The sequence below is a fragment of the Rhincodon typus genome, chromosome 2 (assembly GCF_021869965.1).
Source record: "Rhincodon typus isolate 14 chromosome 2, sRhiTyp1.1, whole genome shotgun sequence".
Lineage (NCBI taxonomy): Eukaryota > Metazoa > Chordata > Chondrichthyes > Orectolobiformes > Rhincodontidae > Rhincodon > Rhincodon typus.
The window spans coordinates 77,486,174-77,509,853 of NC_063333.1; the positions used below are offsets into that span (position 1 = coordinate 77,486,174).

Sequence of the window (23,680 nt, forward strand, 5' to 3'; positions counted from 1 at the left end):
GGTATGGCCTCTTGCAGTACAGTGGTATTTAATAACATCTCTGAACAGGTTGATTAGAAAATACCTGTGGTGCAGTGCAAGAGGGGAGAAACACTCTTGTGATGCAGTGGCAGTGTCCCTGTCTCTGAGCCAGGACACCTTGATCCAGAGGTATTAAGACTTCCAGGGGTACACAGCCACCTCCACCTCCTGCCTCCCCCAATTACCTGGGAAGCTTTCAAACCCAGCAGTCCTAAAAGGCTCGTCCGAGCTAAAGATTCTGTTTAGAGTGTGATCAGACCCAGAATTGTGCTGCCACCGAGTGGCTCCTCCAGGAACAGCTGCTCTAAAAGTTGCAGCATGGAGCATTGTTTCAAGTCACGGGTTACTTTACTGTTCCTCGCAATAACTACCTAAGAACAGAGAACTGATCAATGGTAAAATTATCTTCCATTGGCAGCCTAAATGATTGGGCCTGATCAACAAGATCTACAAGGACGTTACCGGGACTGGAGGGTTTCAGTTATAAGGAGAGCCTGGGTAGACTAGGACTCTTTCCCTGGAGTGTCGGAGGCTGAGGGGTGACATGATAGAGGTTTATAAAATCATAAGGGGCAAAGATAAGGTGAATAACCAAGGTCTTTTCCCCAGGGTAGGGCAGTCCAAAATTATACAGCATAGGTTTAAGGTGTGAGGGGAAAGATTTAAATGACAACTGAGGGACAACATTTTCACTTTGAGGGTGGTGCGTATATGGAATGAGCTGCCAGAGGAAGTGGTATAGGTGAATATAATTACAATAACTAAAAGACATTTGGATAAGTACATGAATAGGAAAGTTTTAGAGGGATATGGGCCAAATGCAGAAGAATTTGGACTAGTTCAGTTTAGGAAACCTTGTTAGCATGGACGAGTTGGGCTGATGGGTCTGTTTCTGTGCTATATGTCTATTTGATTCGAACAAGAAGCAGATTAAATAGTTGCGTAGTTCTATCGCTGTTATTGTTCTTATCATTGTCACACTTGATACTTTCTGCCTCAGTCATGGGTAATAAAATCATTTGCAGTCATACTATTTGATATTCTGAATAGAAAGAAAAATATGCCAAGAGTCTACGAGCTCAACCCCTCAGACTTAATCTTAACTATAATGGGGCATTCAGTATCAGGATAATCAGCTCTCTACAAAGTGAGGGAATACATGGAGGGAGAATAAAGCAAGATTTGGACTCCTCAGATCCTTATCAGTAACTGTGACAGTTAAGAGCATTAACAGCCCGCTGTTGGCCAGAACAATGTAAAACTGGAGAAAAATTGTGGAGAAGCAACTGAGAGAATTGATGTGAAGAAGCAGAGAGAGACAATATTTCCTGAAGTGTGTTCAGGAAAATTTTCTTGATCAGTACATTTCTGGTCCAGTGAGGTAGGAAACATTTCTGGATGAGGTTTTGGACAATGAGGGTGTCAAGTGCCTATAAGAAAAATAAATTAGGGAACAGTGATCACTACAACATTAAGTTTAGAAAAAGACAAGGAGTGATCTAAATTAAAAATTCTTGCTCAGAGGGTGGCTAATTTCATTGAACTGAGAGTGCATTTGTCCAGGGTAAAATCAGTTCAGTGATTGGTAAGCAAAAATGTAATCAAACAGTAGGCAATCTTTATGGAAGTGATGGTTCCTGCAAATGAGGAGAAACTGTAGGGCAACAAAAGACAGGGTGTCTGGAATACTGAAAGATAAACAGATTACTTTGCATTTGTCTTTATGAGGGAAAGGTTTTGGCAAACCAGATTGGAAATGAAGATACTTGAGAAATTGAATGGAACAAAAATTGATAAAAGGGTGGGTTTGAGAGGCTGGCTGTGGCCATATTTCTTGTCTTGTTTGTACAATGATGTGGTAGGGCTTTCACAACATTTAGACCCCACTTGGCATACATGTCCCTGAAAGATCTGCCTGTTTTACAATGGCGCCTTGTCAGATATAATCTTTTAGGGTGTACTGAACAGACTGAATATTGCACTTACTGTGTCTTCATAGATGAGCTTGAAAGTGCCTGTTAACTACAAATTGGACATTTAGAAATGTAGTCAGTGATCATGAGAAAATTGTCAGCATGTATGATGAATAAATCTGTTGCAATTTTGGACCAAAGGACTAATGGAACCTCATGAGGAAGTTTGTGAGGACAAGGTAACTAGGGGACAGATCTTCGACTGTGACTCCCACAGCATGCTAATGCTCAAACCTAGCATGGTACATGTGAGAACGTTCAGCACTGCCAGCACCCTCCAGTAAACCTGCAACTGGCTTTTTATCTCCTGTCCTTGTGTATTCTTCAAAAGGAGACAAAACAAAATATGTCTGCAGTTTGGGGCCTAATCTGCAGGGTGTGACTTGCCATTAAGCAGGATTGCATCACCCCTTATTATCTTTTTAGTCACAAGAGATAATAGATAATAGCTTTTCTGATGAAGGGTCTAGGCCCGAAACGTCAGCCTCTCTGCTCCTATGATGCTGCTTGGCCTGCTGTGTTCATCCAGCCCTGCATCTTGTTGTCTCGGATTCTCCAGCATCTGCAGTTCCTACTATCAGAGATAATAGTCCAGTTTGTTTTGACTTGCCTCTTCCCTCTTTGAGAGTTTTTTTTAAAGTTCCCTTGGCATCTATAGGTGGGACATTTCACAGATCTCCCTCTCTCTAGACAGCCACCTGATGTATATTCTCAGCTAATATCTTTTAAAAACAGAATTTAAAAGTACAAGTTAAAACTATCCACAGTACTTTGGAGTTCTGATCTATAGTCATGACAAAGCATCCTAGGTCCAAATATACCATAATTGTGCTATCTTTCTTCAGCATGCACATAATACAACTACACCAGCCTATGTGTTAATGTACACATTATGTTGTTATGTTCCATTTTGTCCAGCTCACTCTTAAGTTTCTCTTGTATGTGAAACCCTTCACTTTCTGGGAGGATTGATGGATGGAATTGCATCTTCTCTGAGGGGCTGTATAGCATCAGCTTTGAAATTTGCATAGCATCAAATCCGTGTGGTGTAATTATTGAAAGTCCGGGATTGGGTGACTTGTGGTCTCCTCTGCTGCATTCAGCATCTTGAAGATCTTGTGAATGGTCACATTGTTGAGATGCATACACACATATAATCCTGTTATTGCTGGTCCACTCATCTCTGCCACACAGAATTGCCATAGCTGCATTTCATTGTAAATGTACTAATGCAAAGCATAGTGCCCCATTATGTGTAGCTAATTTTGCTGTTGTACGCTGTATCATTGATGTATAATGATTCAGGTAATCTCCTGCAGTGTTGGAACATATAGAACATAGAATTTTGATCGATTAGATATTTTTACTAGCTCCTGAGTTGACTTTGGTCTTGAGTTTGCGTTTATCAATTTTCTTTGGGCATATGGTGTAAATAGTAGCAGAAGGTGATTGTGTCCTATTGTAACCTTTGGTTATAGCTTTGGAAGCAGGATTTTTTGTATGGGCAAACCGGTGCCCTTTTGCATTGCGTGGCTTCCAAAGGTCTTGGAATGTAGAACAGCTTTGTAGTGGGTATGGGAGACCACACTTCCCACATGACTTGCTTGCTTTTTGCGTCCTGGCTACTACACCAATACCAGCAACTACACTTCACACTCTCGACGTTGATCAGCTACAATAGTTTGTCCTTTCTTTTTCTCTAAGAGGTCTCTTTCAAAGCTTCAGCAGGTGAAGAAGCTATAATTAGCTCGCATGTCCACTCAGGCAATTCAGCCTCTGAAGAATCCCAGCTATCATCTTTGTCATGGCAACTACTGACAAAGTAATTAATTAAATATTGAGACTATTACATGATATCAACTCGAGTTGGTGAATTCTAAAGTTTACTTCTACATGAAGTTGATTTTCCAGCATTTTCCATGGCTTAGCAGAATCTCTCTAGTGCTCTTGAGATGGGCCTTAATTGTTGATTCCGCGCATCCCTTTATTTCCAATAGCTGCCTTTCTTTCCACAGCTTCCTTATCTGGTTCCAGAACTGCTAAATCTAAAAAGGCATAGCCCCATCATTTGTTCAAAGAGCTTGTATTCAGATAGGGACCTTTGTGGTTTTCTAATTCATGCCAGGGATGTGTTATCATATTTTTGATATTCCCTGTCTTTTTCAAATGCTGTTGATATCTGGAGCATTAATTTCAGCGTTGTGACTATAAGCCTACTCTCTGTAGAGATCCCGCAATGAGGCTGTTCATATTTTAAAATTCAGCCTTCTGCTACTTTTGGCTATGCCTTTAACAGATCAAGTACTCATTGTTTTTTCAGTTTTTTTTCTCTCTGTGTCTTAGTGTAATTTTTGCACTGTCGTAATGCAGTCTAGGTCAAACTCCTGTGGGTGTCAAGCATGGGTCATCACCAGACCATATTCCCTGTTTATTAGCGAGCTGCACAAATTTGTTAGAGCGGATTGAATTTATTTGAAAATCTCATGCCGGTTTATTTAACAGCTCAGACCACAATTTGCAGTTGCAGAAAACAATGTATTTATCCTCTTTCTAGCATGTTGCTGCTGGACTGCACATGGCATTTGGTCATGTCATCAAATCCCTATGTTTCTATGGTTGGAGTCATACTTAGTACATGCTTATGGTTGTTGGAGGCTAATCATTTCAGGCTTAAAACATCATTGCAGGAATTCCACAAGTTCAACTCGTCTGCTTCGTTGATGACATTCTCTCCATCAAAGGATCAGAAATGGGATGTTTGCTGATCATTGGACAATATTTTCCACCATTTGCAACTCCTCAGATACCTACACAGTTGATTTCCATAGGGTTTCCATATGCTACTCCAATCTATGCGGGAAAAGAGACTGACTGGTCATCGGAAAATCCAGGCTATAGTTTGGGTGAGCTCAAGCCACGGTTGGTCAAGGACTGCTAAAGTAGTCAAGTCTGAGAGTAACAAAGATATGAAAGAAGCGGTAAATGGGCTGTCAATCAAGCTAACAAGGTGTAGAGCTGGATGAACACAGCAGGCCAGGCTTCAGAAATGCTAATTTCTGATGAAGGGTCTAGGCCCGAAACGACAGGCTTCCTGCTCCTCTGATGCTGCTGGGCCTGCTGTGTTCATCCAGCTCTACACCTTGTTATCTCAGATTCTCCAGCATCTGCAGTTCCTACTATTTCTGGTACAATTTTAACCCCGCTGCGAAGCCTCTTCTAAGGATGCCTACCCTGAAGAAGTTACCAGCATTTCTGAAGAAGGGTGGAGGCCCGAAACGTCAGCCTTCCTGCTCCTCTGATGCTGCTTGGCCTGCTGTGTTCATCCAGCTCTACACCTTGTTGTCTCAGATTCTCCAGCATCTGTAGTTCCTAATATCCCTGTCAATCAAGCTGATGGCTTTGTCCTGGATAGCACTTTGCATGTTGTTAAGGATAAATTTCTATCCTAGTCTGGATTTGTGCTTTTTAGGTGGTAGAGAGGCTTCAAAGTTAGTTAGAGGGTATTTAATTTACATGGAGCAGGAGGGTAAAATTTGTACTTGTGGTTAGCACTGCTGCTTCATAGCGCCAGGGACCCGAGTTCGATTCCACCCTCGGGCAACTCTCTGTATGGATTTTGCACATTCTCCCCATGTCTGCGTGGGTTTCTTCCGGGTGCTCCGGTTTCCTCCCACAGTCCAAAGATGTGCAGGTTAAGTGGATTGACCATGCTAAATTGCCCATAGTATCCAGGGGTGTGTAAGTTAGGCGGATTAGACATGGGAAATGCAGGCTTACAGGGAAAGGGTAGGTTGATGGGTCTGGGCGGGATGCTCTTCGGAGGGGCGGTGTGGACTTGTTGGGCTGAATGACCTGTTTCCACACTGTAGGGATTCTATAATCTATAAATTTGCCTTCCCTGTGTAATTGTGGGCATCTGTCTAGCCATTCTTGAGATTGTGTTTTACCAGTTTTACCACCTACTTTTTTTAAGACTCTGGTATTAAGCACTGTCTAGTTCTCCAAAAGATTGCACAGCAAATCTACAGCCAGACCTAGCAAATAGGTCTGGCTGTACAGCAGTCAGGAAAGAGGACATGCAGTAACAGATGGAGCTGACCATGAAACAAAACTATTGTGCAATGCAGAAGGAACTGGCCTTTATACAGAGACAGAACTTTCATTAAGGCATCTTCAACGTATATTGGAAATATGTTCAGTACCAATACTTTCTTTAAAAGACTGCCTAGCATGAGGGGAATAACATTTGCTATAGCAGTGTTCAAAGTCAATTTTTGTTAAAATGAGAAGTTCTATTCATTCTTGAGTTGGACAAGATCATACTTTATTAAGCTTCCAGTGTATTCAAGAGTGATGTACAGACAACTGACAAATGGTATTTATAAATTCATCACGGCATGGACAAAAAAATTTTGAACCCAAGATATCTGTAAAAAATTCAATTTTATTTATTTCTCTTATTCTCTCAAAATGACAATGCATCATGTGACTTTCCACAAAAGTTAACGAATGATTTCATACAAAGATTGTTGTACCTCAATACCAATAGAGATCACTCAGACAGGTCAATCAGTTAACTTAATAATCCTTTATTCTGGCTACAACCGATTAACTAATAGAACTTCAACTACTAATACAAATCAAGCAAATTAAAGCAAGGACTCAAAACATAGATTAGGTACGACCCGCAAGTGATGAACTTGGCTGAAGTACTACAATGGGGTCTCCAATCACCGGTTCCTGGACACTAGGGCTGGTTACTTATGAGATGGTTGTTCTCAGGAGTTGTTATACTATCTGCGCTTGCCTTGTCCTCTTCTTTAGAGGATAATTTATGGCTTATATTCCTTCAAATACTCTGTAAATCTTGAAGTTTTATATTTTATCTCTCCTTGGTATCTTCACTGCAGACTGATCATGTGAGTTGCTACTAATTACACCACTTTGAAACGGCCATGTATCACCCAAGTTGTGTACCACTTGAATCCACAGAAGGTTGTCAATTGCTGCACTCAGCAGACTTGGAGACTCCTGATGTCAGATTTGATGTAGTTTGTCAGAACCCTGGGTCTGCAAGGTAACGTAACTGAATTTGTCCCTTATCATTGCAACTATTTAATGTACTAGTTTCCTAATGCCAATGCAAATATACTGCAGATTCTGGAAATATGAACTAAAAACTATGAATAAACACTTTCACTTAGACATAAAATATTTATGTGTTTACCTGTCCACTGTTAATGCCTGATCAGCATTTTCTATTTTTTGGTCTCCTTCCTTAACGATCTCTTTTTCCCCATCAGACTCATGGTATCAGCATAACTTGTCTTGTTTTTCCATCAGTAGTTTTGCTCAGTAGTTAGCCCACCAGTAAAACATGTAATAGTCTGTTTTAGACTCTGTATTATTTAATAACAGTCTCCTGATTTTACAGAAACTCCAAATAAAAGATATTTATTAAAACATTTTTCTTTTGCAAGATTATTTCCTCTTGCCTATGAGGATAGCTGCCCAAAATGTAGAAGCTTAAGTGTAACTGATGTAAAGAGTCTTTAACAATGTTAGGTAAGAAATTATTTAATCTGGAAATTGATAATTTCTGTGGAAAAGGAGTCATCTCAAAGTTTTGGTAATATCTATGTTGAAATTGAATCGTGCTTCTCAGTTTATCAAACAGAGATTGAAGGCTAATGTTACTAGTCAGAATATCATTTGACAAATTCTGAACTGTCTGGTTGACCCTTTCCTTACAGTAACTATTTTACTCATAGCTGATAGGGGTTCACCAAAGTAGAACAAAACAGACTTTTTAAAAAAAAATTATCCACTGGGGATAAAAACCTTGTTGCTAGGCCTTTACCTCCACTGGATTTTTCCCAGAAATCTAGATATTATTAGAAATTACAGCAATCTGATAACCATGCTAAATTCCAAACTGTTCAATCAGGAGTAACAAATGAACCGCAAGGCATTCAGTGTTTGCATGAAATAGTCCCAAGGAATGTCTGTTTAAGGCATTTATGCTTTTACCAGGAAATTTACCTAGAAGTCAAGAAATCTTAATATAATTCACCCATTGCTTATAATTCACTCCATTTCTCTTTAACCTTAAAATATTAATACATGATAACTTTAACAAATACACGTTGATTATTTTTGTAACAATAACACAAAAGTAGAAAAAAATCTCAAACCATATTTTGTAAAAGTATTACACATATTCTTGATTTCTCCCCAGGTAGTTATACAAGGTCAGTAAAAATGTTTTTTTAAAAATATGCAGGTTATAGGATTCAGAGGCACCTTATGCTGAAGGGGATCTTCCCAGATTAATGAAGGTGAGAATCAGAATGGTGAGTAGGAAAATTGGGAAAAAGTGCGATCAGACCATTAATCTGGATTGTTCCCATCTCCTTTGGTCTTTCCCATGGCAGAGCTGTAAAGAAGTCAGATAAAGTGCTGACATTTGAAATAAAAATATGAAATCTAAAGTAAAAGTGCTGAGGGCAGGCAGAATGTCAGTTGTGGTGAAAAAAATTCAAAAGCAAATCTCAAGCTGTGTTTTCTCCTTTAAATGCTAATTAATCTGTTGTATATGCTTTGGCGATTTTATACTTGTAACACAAAAGGATATAATGAACAGTAGGCAAATATAACAACGCATTCTGCATTTTCTGACCTCTAGCCAATGCTAATACCAATTTTGCGTAAACATCTTTTTTTTCCCTAACATTACCTGTCATATAGATCTCCGCATATAAAAAAAGGTTTATTTGGGCTGGGGATATTGCTGCCCATCTCTAATTGCCCTTGAACTAAGTGACTTGTTAGGCCACATCAGAGGGCAGTTAAGAGTTAAAAACATTGCTGTGGGTTTGGGGTCACATGTCAGCCTAGATAAGGATGTCAGATTCCTGTCCCTGAAGGATATTAGGGAACCAGATGGACTTTTATGACAATTAATAACTTCTGATTCCAAATTTACAACTTACCAGCTGCACTTCATGGAGCAGGGGGGCGTTGGGTTTGAACCACTAGTTTACGAGTGCAATGACCTTACCACTACACCACAATCTTCTCAACTTATACAGTGCATTTTTACAATCTCATGAGGTCACAAAACATTTCACAATGAATTAAATATATTTTGAAGTGCGGTCACTGTTGTGATGACAGACAGCAGCCAAACTGTCCACAGCAAGATCCCATAAATAGCAATTTCTTAATGACCAGATAATCTGTTTTATAATCTAATGTTGTTTGAGGGATAAATATTTGATGGGTCCCTAGGAATAGTTCCTATGTTCTTTGAAACAGTTCCATTGGATCTGTAGCAACTAGCTAGGGTCTAGCTTTAACATCTCCTCTGAAAAGTGACACACCTGATAATGCAACATTCCCTCCTTGCAGTACTGGAGTATTCAGTTTTATTTTTTGGCTTCAAGTCTTTGGAGCGGATCTGGAACACACAATTTTCTTATTGAAGAAGCAAGGGCACTATCTCCTGAGCCAGAGCTCTATTATAGTTCCTGAACAGCCACAACATCATAACATAACTTTAGTGACAGGGCAAGTGTGGCTGATCACGTGGCTGGGATCAAATCATACCAGACCCTGGCCAAAAATTATAGATGAACTAGGAACAGGAGTAGGTAATTCAGTCCCCTGAGCCTGTTCTGCCACTCAATACCATCATGGCTGCTCTCATCTCAGCCTTAACTCCACGTATTGTAAGGCCACCAGTTTAAGGCCATCAGTTCTGAAGAACGGTCACTCGAGCCAAAAGTGCTTTCTCTCCACAGATGCTGCCAGACCTGTTGAGTTTTTTCAATAGTTTCTGTTTTTGTTTCATCAATTTAAGAGATCAGCTAGTGCTGGCATTTCCAATGAAAATACTTTTGTAAAGGCCCAAAATATGTTTGATTTAGAAAAACCTGATCACACTAGATAGACCAGCACAAGCCACTGATAACTGTGGGCACCCAGCTAGGATTGAAGTCTGGGCCACTGGCTCAATGAATATTAAATTGTGTACACAGTTTTGAAGCAACCTGGGCAACCATTGGCACCTCATCTTTTTTTTCTGGGGAACTTGATAGCCCCTCTCCGCATGTTGCCTAAATCTACAAATTTTGGTGAGGCCCACAGGGTAAGTTAAGTGCAGGACCCCTGGAAACAGAATCTATTTGGAAAATTGTCTCCCAAAAGCTACAGTTAATGTGATAATATATAAGACCTCAATAATGTAATTTCTAGACGAAAAGAAATGCATCATGTAGACATTGCAACAAGATTGATATTCAATGTTATACATCAAACCGAGTCTGTCAATGTTAATTTGTATTCTCTATGTCATATGCTATTGGTCCATCCATGGAGAACCCCAAGTAAAAGGATATTTTTTCAATGCTTTGACCACTTCTCAGTTTGCCCAAGTATACAGGACGCACAGGAATTTTGATTTTCTCAACACCGCCAAACTCGACATACACTTTGTTATCATCCCCTGTTCGACCATGCAAACGAAGAAGAAGCTTTTTGACTTCGTCTGTTTTCCAGATTTCTCCAGATTGCCATAAGGTATTCAGTTGTGGCACCTTACTGAAGAAATGATCGATTTTTGCTTTGTGAACAAATCTGTTCAAACCCTCTTTCTTGCCGAGATAGAAATGTGCAACAGGATGTTTAGAACGACTCATTCGTCCATAACGACATCTAAATGACTGTTTGATTGCATTAATACATTTCAGAAGGAGTTTAGAATCTTCATTAATTTCATTATACTTTGTTGGCCAAAATAATAAGGAAACCAAGAAATATGGCTCAACGTGACCAAAATCAAACCCTACATCTTGCAGAACTTGTTTCAGAAGTTCTCGAAGCTTATTAAAAGTTTCAATTTTTTTGGACTTTGGTTTGACACAGTTAAGTACGATAGTAGCCAATATAAAATTTTGTTTCTGTCTTGTTAACTGAGTTGTTGAATTCTGAAGGAGAAATTGGTATTTGCTGACAATTTCTTCCACACTTCGACCAATTTCATGATTATTTGTAAGGAACTCAAGCAAACCAGCAAAACGGTCAGCTTTTTGGGACTCTAAATACTTTCTGCATTCTTCCAACTCAAGTGGCAGACTGAGTTTTGGCCTACTTATCCTTGCATCCCTAATTTCAGTGTGTGATGAACAGAACGTTTTTGTGTATTTTGAAAAACATTCTGAAACTTTCCTGCGAATCTTAAATTCTGCTATTTCTCTCTCAATATTTTTTGTTTTGAAATGAACAAAATAGTCTTCAAAAAAGTCAAAAGATCTTTTCATTGTGGTCTGGATATTAATCAAGTATCGTTTGTATTCTCCAACCACTGAGCATAACTCTTCATCAATACTGTTTGTCTTTTCAATATGCTCAAGATTCAAGTTACCTGAGAGGAGATCCTTTAATTGCATTTCACCAATTTTATTCTTTTCATTGAAGAATGGTATCATTCTGAGGATATCTGTAACATACAAAGCAACTTCAATCTCCCCCAAATAACCAGAAGTGTTGTACACATCATACTTCCGTTTAGAACTCGGTTCTTCCCAATCAAGTCTGCTTTCTCCTTTCTGTTCTGTCAATTGCTGAGATTCTCTGAAAGCATTAGAAGCAGATTCTGCAAGATCCAGGAACTCCGTCAATTGATGAGAAGTCACCACAGTTTGTTTGTCAATCTCAACACACTCCATCCTGTATTTTAACTTGCTTTTGAATACTTGGCCTAATGTATCAGTGACGTAAGAATTATCTTTCGCCCGCTCCTTAGCTTTAGTTGCCCAGTAAAGTGCTGAATCATAATCCTTCACTATCAGATAGAAATGCCTTGCTAGAACCTGGGAAATGAAGGGATTTTGGTCAAATCTGTTTGACGCTTCGGTCAAGACATTTACAACCTGCTTAGTTCCTTCTTCACTCTGTAATGCTTCAATTAGAGGGGAGAACAAAGTATCTGCTTCATCGCCATGCTCTTTTCGTCGTCTTGTAATCAACAAGTTCCATGTGTCCTGCAGCAGTTTTTCTCTTCCAATACTACGTTGGAGAAATATGCTTTGGCTGAGCAACATCAAGGCAATCTCACTCTTGTGAAGTTTGTAAGAATGCTTTAATTCATCCAAGCAACGATTTGCAATCAAGGGGTGGATGATTCGAATTCCCTCATATCTTCCATACTCTTCTACTTCTACACGAATAAGAAGGTTGCAGTAAGTACCCATTGCATCTTCAAACTTTTCTGGTCCCCAGAAAGATGTTTTGACTTGTCCTAATCCCAGAAATTCTTCACATTTTGAAACTGATATTGAAGAATCTTTAACATACCAATTCAGCAAAGCCAAGATTGAAATCAGCTGTCCTTGTTTGCTTTTAGTATTCAAGTCCTTTAAACTATTGTGTACCACATTTTCAATGTACTTCTCGTCAAAGTTACTCTTCATAATCATGAAGGAGTAGAAGTTTTCAGGTTTTGAGTGTTGTTCCTCAATTTCCTCAAGCTTTCGTTCAAACAATCGTTGCTCTTTAATGGACAGTTCATGCTTTAGAGCAACACTTTCCAAAACACTCTTTTTTGAACTTTTGACTGGATCCTGGGATCTCATACAGTTTAGAATGATGACCAAAGGCCACTCAAATCGTAGACCTTTCTCTGCAACAATAGTCTGAACTGAGTTCTGTAACACATGCACATTTTCTAATTCTTCAAAGTCATCCACCAGCAATAACACTGGTAAGTATTCTGAGTTAGTTGTTACTTGATAAGTGACTAGATGAATGACTTGTTTCCCAATTTCTACAAAGTCTTCTTTACTGTTTTTCAACACAGCACACCTGAATTTTTTCCTTGACTCCCATAGAAAATGCATGGCTAAAGTTGTCCCACCACAGCCTGGATGATGAAATAAATTGATGATCTTCACACACATGGCAGAAGGTGATTTTGCATTAATCAATTCTTCGAGCTTCGCGTAACTGTCTCGTTTGATGAAAGGGACTTTTGTGTCAAAGTAGAAATTCCACCAGGATGCTTTGCCACCCCTGTAAAACTGCTCCTCTTTGGATTTTTGAAATTCCTTAAACCGATTTTGATCATTTTCTATTTCAGTGCCCTCACATTCATTTTCACACAGGATTTCGAGTGCAGTCAACAGCTCTTCATCTTTTTTCTGGAGAATAACAGAGGCTGAAGTTGCAGAGGGTAAGAATCGTTTTGTAGACCGAGTAACAGATTTTAATTTTAGAACAGTCGCATTGACTTCATCAAGGCTTAATGCAGAAACACACCTCTCTGTAAGTTCGTATGATTCACACGTGCACAGCATGAGGTCTTTCCATCTCAAGAATGTTTGGTGACTTTCACAGATGCACAATATGTCTTCTGTCCCTTTCAGTTCCTGATAAAATGAACAGAAGGTTTCCAGAAATGGATCTCTTGGATCGTCTACTTTAGATAGGATCAGAAAAACTACCAGAAACTTCCCTTTTGGCATGATATCAACTCGGCACAGAAATGAAATCAATTTCCTGACATCGGCAGCTCGTTCTTTATACCACATTTTGGGCACTAATGGCTTATAGTTCTGATCATCAAGGTCTGACCTTCCATTACAAAATATCCAGCTCGTTTGCTTGTATAAGTGCAGTTGTTCAATCTTTTCAATAACTGCTGTATCAATATCTTGGAAGTGACTAGGGAAATGGAGGTTTGTTGCTCTGTCTTCACGATACGACTTACACACCCCATTGGTTACAGATTCAGGATCAAACTCGAGCACACAAAACCAATTCATTTCCTTCAGAAAATCAAAATTGTGCGCTTGAGTCTGCTGGGATTTGTTTGTCACTAATATGTACCACTGGTAATAGGATGTGTCTATCATTTCTGAGCCACCTGTAATCATCCTAACTAGCTTGTATCCTTCTTGTTTCTTTGTCTGCTTTTGTGGCTTTTCTTCAGCATTTTTCCTTTTATCCACTAAGGTTTTTAACGTTTCTGTGGAGAATCTTCTGTATTCAGCCTCCCTTTCTGTGAAATTCTTATTTCTCAGAATATCCCTGGAGCTGCCTCCATCACGTATGAAAAAATGTTGCTCTTTACTTTTCATCCACTTTCCATTGACCTGATTCATCATGTAAATATGATACAAGTTGGAATCACAAATCCTGAAGCTTGGTACAACATCGACTTCAATTATAAACTTTGCTGATAATGTTTGGTTTGGGTTCAAAATTTCCACAAATCGAGGTGGTCTAATAGATAACTTTGCATGTTCAATCTTTTCTTTTTCAAAATACTGAGCAAAATGATTAGAAATGTGGTCAACATATTTAGCTGGATTGTCCACAGACACACCTATAATCTCACCGTGTTCATATCCTGAACCTGTGTCTCCTACCCCAAAATGGATGGTTCCATTGGTTCTGCTATTCATGCATGCAGCGGCGAATCTGAAAACTTCATTGCTAAACTTCTTCTTCATATCTTCCTCTGTTGCATCCCCTTTCAAATTAAACAGTTTAAACTCATGTACTGGGTCAATTAGATTGGAGGGGCCAGTTTCAGGAGAAAGAATATAATTTTGTACGTATCGAGTGCCTACATGACGTTCATCAAATGGATATGGTTCACATCTCAGTTTTGATTTTGCAACAGGTTGTATTTTTGCAGATGTCTGCTGTGAACATTCCTGTTCTTTTATCTCATCTTCCTCTGGTTTTGTAGAAGTGGGCAAGGTAACTTGCATTTCTGTGTCTACTTGACAATTAATGGTACAGCTATCGGGTTCAGTTTTGCCTTGTCTCTTCTTGATGTTGTGTTTCTCTTGTAAAGAATTCTCTGTGAGTTCAGTAGAATCTGGTTTAGTGCTCTGACACTCTGATTCATTACTGGCAACAGCCTTACAATCTGAATCATTTACTTCTGAAGATGAGGATCTTCCTGAACATATTTGCTTATCATTGGCACAAGTTGCAAGCTTTGCTTCCGACTTTGAGGCCTTGATGAATTCATCCCGTTTCCGTATTATGACAGCAGCTGGTCCAGCCTTTATGCCCAATTCACGTATATCTCCTTTAGTAAGTTCTTTCAATACCACTCCATTGACATCTTCATTGTATAGTATGTCACCATATTTCTGATCAAGTTTCAGGAGATCAACCACCCAGTCTTTCACGTGCATTTTTGTCCATTCTGCTAAGTTGTCGGGTAAATCACAGAGTCCGCTCATGTTCAGATCTTCACCTTTAATAGAAATACATTTTGTAGGGTTATTTACAGTGCCAAAGGTTGTGTTTTATTTTATCGTATTATTATCCTAGCCATAGTACGAATATTGAGAGGTCAGGACACTATGCAAGTTGAGAAGAGAAGCAAGATAAACTAGGGCATTTAAATGGTCATTGGATAAACTAATGGATGATAATGGAATAGTTTAGGTTGGATGGGCTTCAGATTGGTTTCACAGGTCGGCGCAACATTGAGGGGCGAAGGGCCTGTACTGCGCTGTAATGTTCTATGTTCTATGTTCTAGTTAAGTAGAATTTGCATGGAGTTTATCCTCCTTTGGCAAACCAAAACATTTCTAATTGTAATATATGATATTTTTCCTTGATTACTACCTAACTTCTGTAGGAGATTAGGAAAAAACACAAAAATTATTGCCAAGGAAATTCCAGTTAGACCATGCAAAGTATGGATTGTAGAAGGAAAGGTAATCAGAGGAGGTCAGTGATTTTAGCTTCAGGTCTTGCAAACACAATAGATGAGCAAGAGATGGTGCAACGAGATTGAATTTCAATACAGTGGAAATGATAGAAGAGAAGGATGTCATTTGGAAGTGGATGTAAGAACTGAAGAGAACAATGATTGTAATGCTGTCATTAAAATAGAAACTGAAAAAGCAGTGTGATGCTACAGAGTGCCACAACTGGAATTGGACCACTGTAACTGATTTGCAACTGGGGTCATTCACAATCCAAACAAAAAAACACAAAGAACAATACAGCGCAGGAACAGGCCCTTCAGCCCTCCAAGCCCACACTGACACATTTTGCCCTTTTATACTAAAACTGTCTTCACTTACAGGATCCATATCCCTCTATTCCCTTCCTATTCACGTATTCATGAATAGCGAATTGTGTCTGCTTCCACCACCTCCTCTGGCAGCGACTTCCAGACACTCACCACCCTTTGTGTGAAAAACGTGCCTCACACATCTCTTTTTAACTTCCCAACCTGCACCTCGAACCTGTGTTCCCTAGTAATTGATCCCTCCATCCTGGGAAAAAAGGTTCATACTTTCCATTCTATCCATGCCATTCACAATCGTATCAACGTCGATCAGGTTGCCCCTCAACCTTCTGCATTCCAGCCCTGACTCCAACCCAGTCTATTCATTGAACAAAAACCAAGTTGCTGGAAAAGCTCAGCATCTGTGAAGCGAACAACTGAGTTAACGTTTAGGGTCTGGTGACCCTTTCTCTGAACTGTCTATTCATTGTTCCCCAACCCTGCACAGCCTGTTTCTATCTCCTTCCCAAAATCCACAAACCTGACTGTCCTGGCCGACCCACTGTCTCTGCCTGCTCCTGCCCCACTGAACTTAAGACCATAAGACCATAAGACATAGGAGCAGAAATTAGGCCATTCAGCCCATCAAGTCTGTTCTGCCATTCAATCATGGCTGATAAGTTCCTCAACCCCATTCACCCACTTTCTCCCTGTATCCCTTGATCCCCCTGATAATCAAGAACCTTTCTATCTCAGTCTGAAATGTACACAATGACCTGGCCTTCTCAACCTTCTGTGACAGTGAATTCCATAGATTCACCACTCTCTGGCTGAAGAAGTTTCTCCTTATCTCCATTCTAATAGGTCTTCCCTTTACTCTAAGGCTGTTCCCTTGGGTCCTAGTCTCTCCTACAAATGAAGACAACTTCCTAAAATCCATTCTGTCCAGGCCATTCAGTATTTTGTAAGTTTCAATTAGATCCCCCCTCATTCTTCTAAACTCCAATGAGTATAGTCCCAGAGTCCTCAAATGTTCCTCATATGTTAAGCAAACTTATCTCCAGTTACCTTGACCCTGTTTTCTCCCCACTGGTCCAGGAACTCCCCGCTTACATCCAGGACACCACTCACGCCCTCCACATCCTCCAAGACTTCCAATTCCCTGGCCCCCAACACCTCATCTTCACTATGGACATCCAATTCCTATACACTTGCATTCTCCACATGGGTGGCCTAAAAGCCCTCTGCTTCTTCCTCTGCCACAGGCCCAACCAGTCCCCCTCCATTGAAACCCTCATCCACTTAACTGAACTCATTCTTACTCTTAATAACTTCTCCTTTAACTCCTACCACTTCTTACAGACTAAGGGGGTGGCCATGGGAACCCTCATAGGCCCAAGCTATGCCTGCCTACTTCATAGGATATGTGGATCAGTCCCTCTTCTGCTGCTATACTGGCACAATTCACCACCTCTTCCTCTGCTACATCGATGACTGTATCGGTACTGCCTTGTGCTCCCATGAAGAGCTTGAACAGTTCATCAACTTTACTAACACCTTTCACCCCAACCTCAAGTGCACCTGGACCATCTCTGATACCTCCCTCTCCTTCCTGGACCTTTCTGTCTCCATCTCTGGTGACTGACTTGAAACCAATATCTATTTCAAGCCCACCGACTCCCACAGCTAGCTTCTCATGCACCTTCCTGCAAGAATGTGATCTCTTATTCCCAATTAGTCCGCGTTGTCTGTTCCCAAATGTCCTTTTATTTCAAGTACCGAACATCCCCTCTTTGGTGGTCGAAAATGCTCTTCACCGCATCTCTTTCGTTTCCCGCATCTCTGCCCTCACGTCCCCTACCCCCAACAAAAACAAAAACAGAATCCCCCTTGTCCTCACATATCACCCCACTAACCTCCATATCCAACGTATCATTCTCTGCCACTTCTGCCACCTACAATCCGACCCCACAACTAAAAATATATTTCCCTCCCACCCTATTTACCTTTCGTAGGGATTGCACTCTCCACGACTCCCTCATCCGCTCCACACTCCCCATCAGCCCCACCACCCCCGGCACCTTTCCCTGCAACTGCAGGAAGTGCTACATATGTCCCTACACCTCCCCTCTCAATTCCATTTAAGGCACCAAACAAACCTTCACATCAGACAGAGGTTCACCTGCACATTCATCAATGTGGTCTATTGCATCCGCTGCTCCCGATGAGGCCTCTTCTACATCTGTGAGACCAAGTGGTGGCTCGGAGACTGCTTTGCAGAGCACCTGCTCCCTTTTGCGACCAATGACAACACCTTCCAGTCGTGAATCATTGCAACTCCCCCTCCCACTCTGTGGGTGACATGTTTATCCTGGGCCTCCTCCAGTATCACAATGACATCACCCGGAAAGTGGAGGAGCAGCACCTCATATTCCGCCTCGGTAGCCTACAGCCCAATGGCCTAAATGTGGATTTTACCAGTTTCAAAATCTCACCACCCCTAGCCTCATCCCATGACCAACCCACACTCTCATCCCCACCTCCTTGACCTGACACAGCCTGTCCATTTTATCTCCTACCTATCCTCACCTCTCCTCCCACCTCACTGACCAATCCCCACCACTGCCTACACGCATTCACCTATCACCATCCCACCTACCTTCCCCAGCTCCACCCCTCCTCTCTATTTATTTCTGAACTCCCTTCCCCTTGCCCCATTTCTGAAGAAGGGTGAACTTGCAGCATGGGTTGGTACCTGGGACTTCGATGTTGTGGCCATTTCGGAGACATGGATAGAGCAGGGACAGGAATGGTTGTTGCAGGTTCCGGGGTTTAGATGTTTCAGTAAGATCAGGGAAGGTGGTAAAAGAGGGGGAGGTGTGGCATTGTTAGTCAAGGACAGTATTACGGTGGCAGAAAGGACTTTTGATGAGGACTCGTCTACTGAGGTAGTATGGGCTGAGGTTAGAACCAGGAAAGGAGAGGTCACCCTGTTGGGAGTTTTCTATAGGCCTCCGAAAAGTTCCAGAGATGTAGAGGAAAAGATTGCAAAGATGATTCTGGATAGGAGCGAAAGTAACAGGGTCGTTGTTATGGGGGACTTTAACTTTCCAAATATTGACTGGAAACGCTATAGTTCGAGTACTTTAGATGGGTCAGTTTTTGTCCAATGTGCGCAGGAGGGTTTCCTGACACAGTATGTAGATAGGCCAACAAGAGGCGAGGCCACATTGGATTTGGTACTGGGTAATGAACCAGGCCAGGTGTTAGATTTGGAGGTAGGTGAGCACTTTGGTGATAGTGACCACAATTCGGTCACGTTTACTTTAGCGATGGAAAGGGATAGGTATATACTGCAGGGCAAGAGTTATAGCTGGGGGAAAGGCAATTATGAGGCGATTAGGCAAGATTTAGGATGCATAGGATGGAGAAGGAAACTGCAGGGGCTGGGCACAATTGAAATGTGGAGCTTGTTCAAGGAACAGCTACTGCGTGTCCTTGAGAAGTATGTACCTGTCAGGCAGGGAGGAAGTGGTCCAGCGAGGGAACCGTGGTTTACTAAAGAAGTTGAATCTCTTGTCAAGAGGAAGAAGGAGGCTTATGTAGAGATGAGGCGTGAAGGCTCAGTTAGGGCGCTTGAGAGTTACAAGTTAGCCAGGAAGGACCTAAAGAGAGAGCTAAGAAGAGCCAGGAGGGGACATGAGAAGTCTTTAGCAGGTGGGATCAAGGAAAACCCTAAAGCTTTCTATAGGTATGTCAGGAATAAAAGAATGACTAGAGTAAGATTAGGGCCAGTCAAGGACAGTAGTGGGAAGTTGTGCGTGGAGTCCGAAGAGATAGGAGAGGTGCTAAATGAATATTTTTCGTCAGTATTCACACAGGAAAAAGACAATGTTGTCGAGGAGAATACTGAGATACAGTCTATTAGACTAGATGGGATTGAGGTTCATAAGGAGGAGGTGTTAGCAATTCTGGAAGGTGTTAAAATAGATAAGTCCCCTGGGCCGGATGGGATTTATCCTAGGACTCTCTGGGAAGCTAGAGAGGAGATTGCAGAGCCTTTGGCTTTGATCTTTATGTCGTCATTGTCTTCAGGAATAGTGCCAGAAGACTGGAGACTAGCAAATGTTGTCCCCTTGTTCAAGAAGGGGAGTAGAGACAACCCTGGTAATTATAGACCAGTGAGCCTTACTTCGGTTGTGGGTAAAGTGTTGGAAAGGATTATAAGAGATAGGATTTATAATCATCTAGAAAGGAATAATTTGATTAGGGATAGTCAACACGGTTTTGTGAAGGGTGAGTTGTGCCTCACAAACCTTATTGAGTTCTTTGAGAAGGTGACCAAACAGGTGGATGAGGGTAAAGCGGTTGATGTGGTGTATATGGATTTCAGTAAAGCATTTGATAAGGTTCCCCATGGTAGGCTATTGCAGAAAATACGGAGGCATGGGATTGAGGGTGATTTAGCGGTTTGGATCAGAAATTGGCTAGCTGTAAGAAGACAGAGGGTGGTGGTTGATGGGAAATGTTCATCCTGGAGTTCACTTACCAGTGGTGTACCTCAAGGATCTGTTTTGGGGCCACTGCTGTTTGTCATTTTTATAAATGACCTGGATGAGGGCGTAGAAGAATGGGTTAGTAAATTTGCGGATGACACCAAAGTCGGTGGAGTTGTGGATAGAGCGGAAGGATGTTGCAGGTTACAGAGGGACATAGATAAGCTGCAGAGCTGGGCTGAGAGGTGGCAAATGGAGTTTAATGCGGAAAAGTGTGAGGTGATTCACTTTGGAAGGAGTAACAGGAATACAGAGTACTGGGCTAATGCTAAGATTCTTGGTAGTGTGGATGAGCAGAGAGATCTCGGTGTCCATGTGCATAGATCACTGAAAGTTGCCACCCAGGTTGATAGTGTTGTTAAGAAGGCGTATGGTGTGTTAGGTTTTATTGGTAGAGGGATTGAGTTTCGGAGCCATGGGTCATGTTGCAGCTGTACAAAACTCTGGTGCGGCAGCACTTGGAGTATTGCATACAGTTCTGGTCACCGCATTATAGGAAGGATGTGGAAGCATTGGAAAGGGTGCAGAGGAGATTTACCAGGATAGTAGGAACTGCAAATGCTGGAGAATCCGAGACAACAAGGTGCAGAGCTGGATGAACACAGCAGGCCAAGCAGCATCATAGGAGCAGATGATGCTGCTTGGCCTGCTGTGTTCATCCAGCTCTGCACCTTGTTGTCTCAGATTTACCAGGATGTTGCCTGGTATGGAGGGAAGGTCTTATGAGGAAAGGCTGAGGGACTTGAGGCTGCTTTCGTTAGAGAGAAGAAGGTTAAGAGGTGACTTAATAGAGACATACAAGATGATCAGAGGATTAGATAGGGTGGACAGTGGGAGCCTTTTTCCTCAGATGGTGATGGCTAGCACGAGGGGACATAGCTTTAAATTGAGGGGTGATAGATGTAGGACAGATGTCAGAGGTAGGTTCTTTACTCAGAGAGTAGTAAGGGCATGGAATGCCCTGCCTGCAAAAGTAGTGGACTCGCCAACTTTAAGGGCATTTAAATGGTCATTGGATAAACATATGAATGATAATGGAATAGTTTAGGTTAGATGGGCTTCAGATTGGTTTCACAGCTCAGTGCAACATCGAGGGCTGGAGGGCCTGTACTGCGCTGTAAAGTTCTATGTTCTATGACCCGAAACGTTAACTTTCCTGCTCCTCTGATGCTGCCTGGCCTGCTGTCTTCCTCCAGCTCCACTTTGTGTTATCCCAGTCTATTCAACCTTTCTTGATAGTGAAAATCCCCTGTACCAGGCAGCATCCTGGTAAACCTTTTTTCTGTACCCTCTCCAAAGCATCCACATCCTTCTGGTAGTGTGGTGACCAGAACTGTACACAATATTCCAAGTGTGGCCTAACTAGAGTTCTATAAATCTGCAGCATAAGTTGTCTAACCTTATCCTTACATATGATGAGGAAAGACTATTAGCTGAAGTATCCCACTGGATGCCAACACAGAATTCAGAAGTAGAGTTGTATCTCAGCTCAACCTGACTGCCTGGAATGGGATTCTGGAACTGCACCTTCTGACTCGATGGTAATGCTCCAACTAAACCATACCAGTCTGTAGCTGAGGTTATAGGAAGGATTCCATCACATGAAAAAAATGATCAACTCTCTCTCCCATTAGAAGTTCAGTGATGCCCCATTTAATGGGGCAGTTGCATTTTGGAGAAATATATCTTTAAATGAAACAATGTTAAGGGAATCAGATTGTCCCAAAATATTCAAGGCTATCTTAGGTTCTGTAGGACTGAGCTTTTCCAAATATATTAAATATTTCACCCTGCAACTTGTAATGCTGAATATTAATACACTCCTATTTGTAAATGAAACAGCTTTTAGAGTAAGTTTGGAAATATGAAATATGTAGGCTCTTACTACTTACCTCTCACACGCGCTCTCTTCCACATACTCCGACACTCGCTTGATTCCATTCCCCCTCACACCCTCGATCCCTCACATACTGTCTGCCCCTTACACCCTCTCCCCCTCACACCCTCTCGCCCTCACACATTCTCCCCTTTGGACCCTCTCGCCCTCGCACCTCTCCCACTCTCACGCTCTTCCACATTTTTCCTCTCTTGCACACTCAGTCTACCACTTATCTGGGGGCTGACCCTCCCATTTGCTGACATTCCAAGTTCATCACCTTTCTTTGCTCACTGACCGTCTGGCTCACCACAAATCCCACTTCCAAACTCTTCAACTCATCATTAATCCCGCTCACTGCCTATACCGCTCACTCTCTATCCCGTTCACTGTGATCTCGTTCAGTGTCTACCCACTTTCTGTCTATCCCTCTCACTGTGTATCCTGCTCACTCTATATTTCGCTCGCTCCCTAAACTGCTCATTCACTATCCCCCAAACTCCCTATGTCCCTCACTGTCTGTCCTGCTCACTACCTATCTCGCTCACTGCCTATCCTGCTCACTCCCTATCCGCTCACTGCAATCCCGCTCACTGTCTGTCCCACTCTCTGTCTATCCCCCTCACAGTCTTTCCATTTAAACTCCCTATCCTGCTCTCTCCCTACCCCCCTCACTCACTATCCTGTTCACTCCCTATCTGCCACACTCCCTATTCCCCCTCATTGTCAATCTCCCTCGCTGTCCATCCTGCTCTCTGTTTATTCCCCTCACTGTCTATCCTGCTCACTCCGTATCTTGGTCACTCCCTACCCCTTCACTGTCTGTCCCCATCACTGTCTATCCTGCTCACGGTCTATCACCCTCACTGTCTATCCCGTTCACTGACCCTCCAGCTAACTCTGTACCCCACTCACTCCCTATCTCCCAAACAATCTATCCTGCTCACTGTCTATCCCCCTCACTGTCTACACTGCTCTCTGTCTATCCCACTCACACTCTACCTCGCTCACTGTCTATCCCCTTCACTGTCGATCCCAATCTCTGCCTACCCCCTTCACTGACCATCCTACTCTCTGTCTATCCCCTTCACTGCCTATCCCCTTCACTGCCTATCCCGCTCACTGCCTGTCCCGCTCACTGCCTGTCCCGCTCACTGCCTGTCCCGCTCACTGCCTGTCCCCCTCACTGCCTGTCCCCCTCACTGCCTGTCCC

At 41.9% G+C, this 23,680-nt stretch overlaps 1 protein-coding gene across 7 annotated transcripts in view; it reads right to left on the reverse strand.

The window, feature by feature from the left end:
• Positions 1–6,296: 6,296 nt before the first annotated feature.
• Positions 6,297–23,680, reverse strand: part of LOC109937043 (sterile alpha motif domain-containing protein 9-like) — a 30,551-nt gene continuing 13,167 nt past the window's right edge. For 6 of the 7 annotated variants that reach the window (XM_048618019.1, XM_048618034.1, XM_048617996.1 and 3 more), the window contains one exon: positions 6,297–15,267. In XM_048618019.1, the coding sequence (XP_048473976.1) occupies positions 10,328–15,253 (4,926 nt within the window). In that variant the 5' untranslated portion in view covers positions 15,254–15,267 and the 3' untranslated portion in view covers positions 6,297–10,327. The remainder of the gene's footprint in view (positions 15,268–23,680) is intronic. The other variant, XR_007265749.1, reaches the window with a different exon arrangement.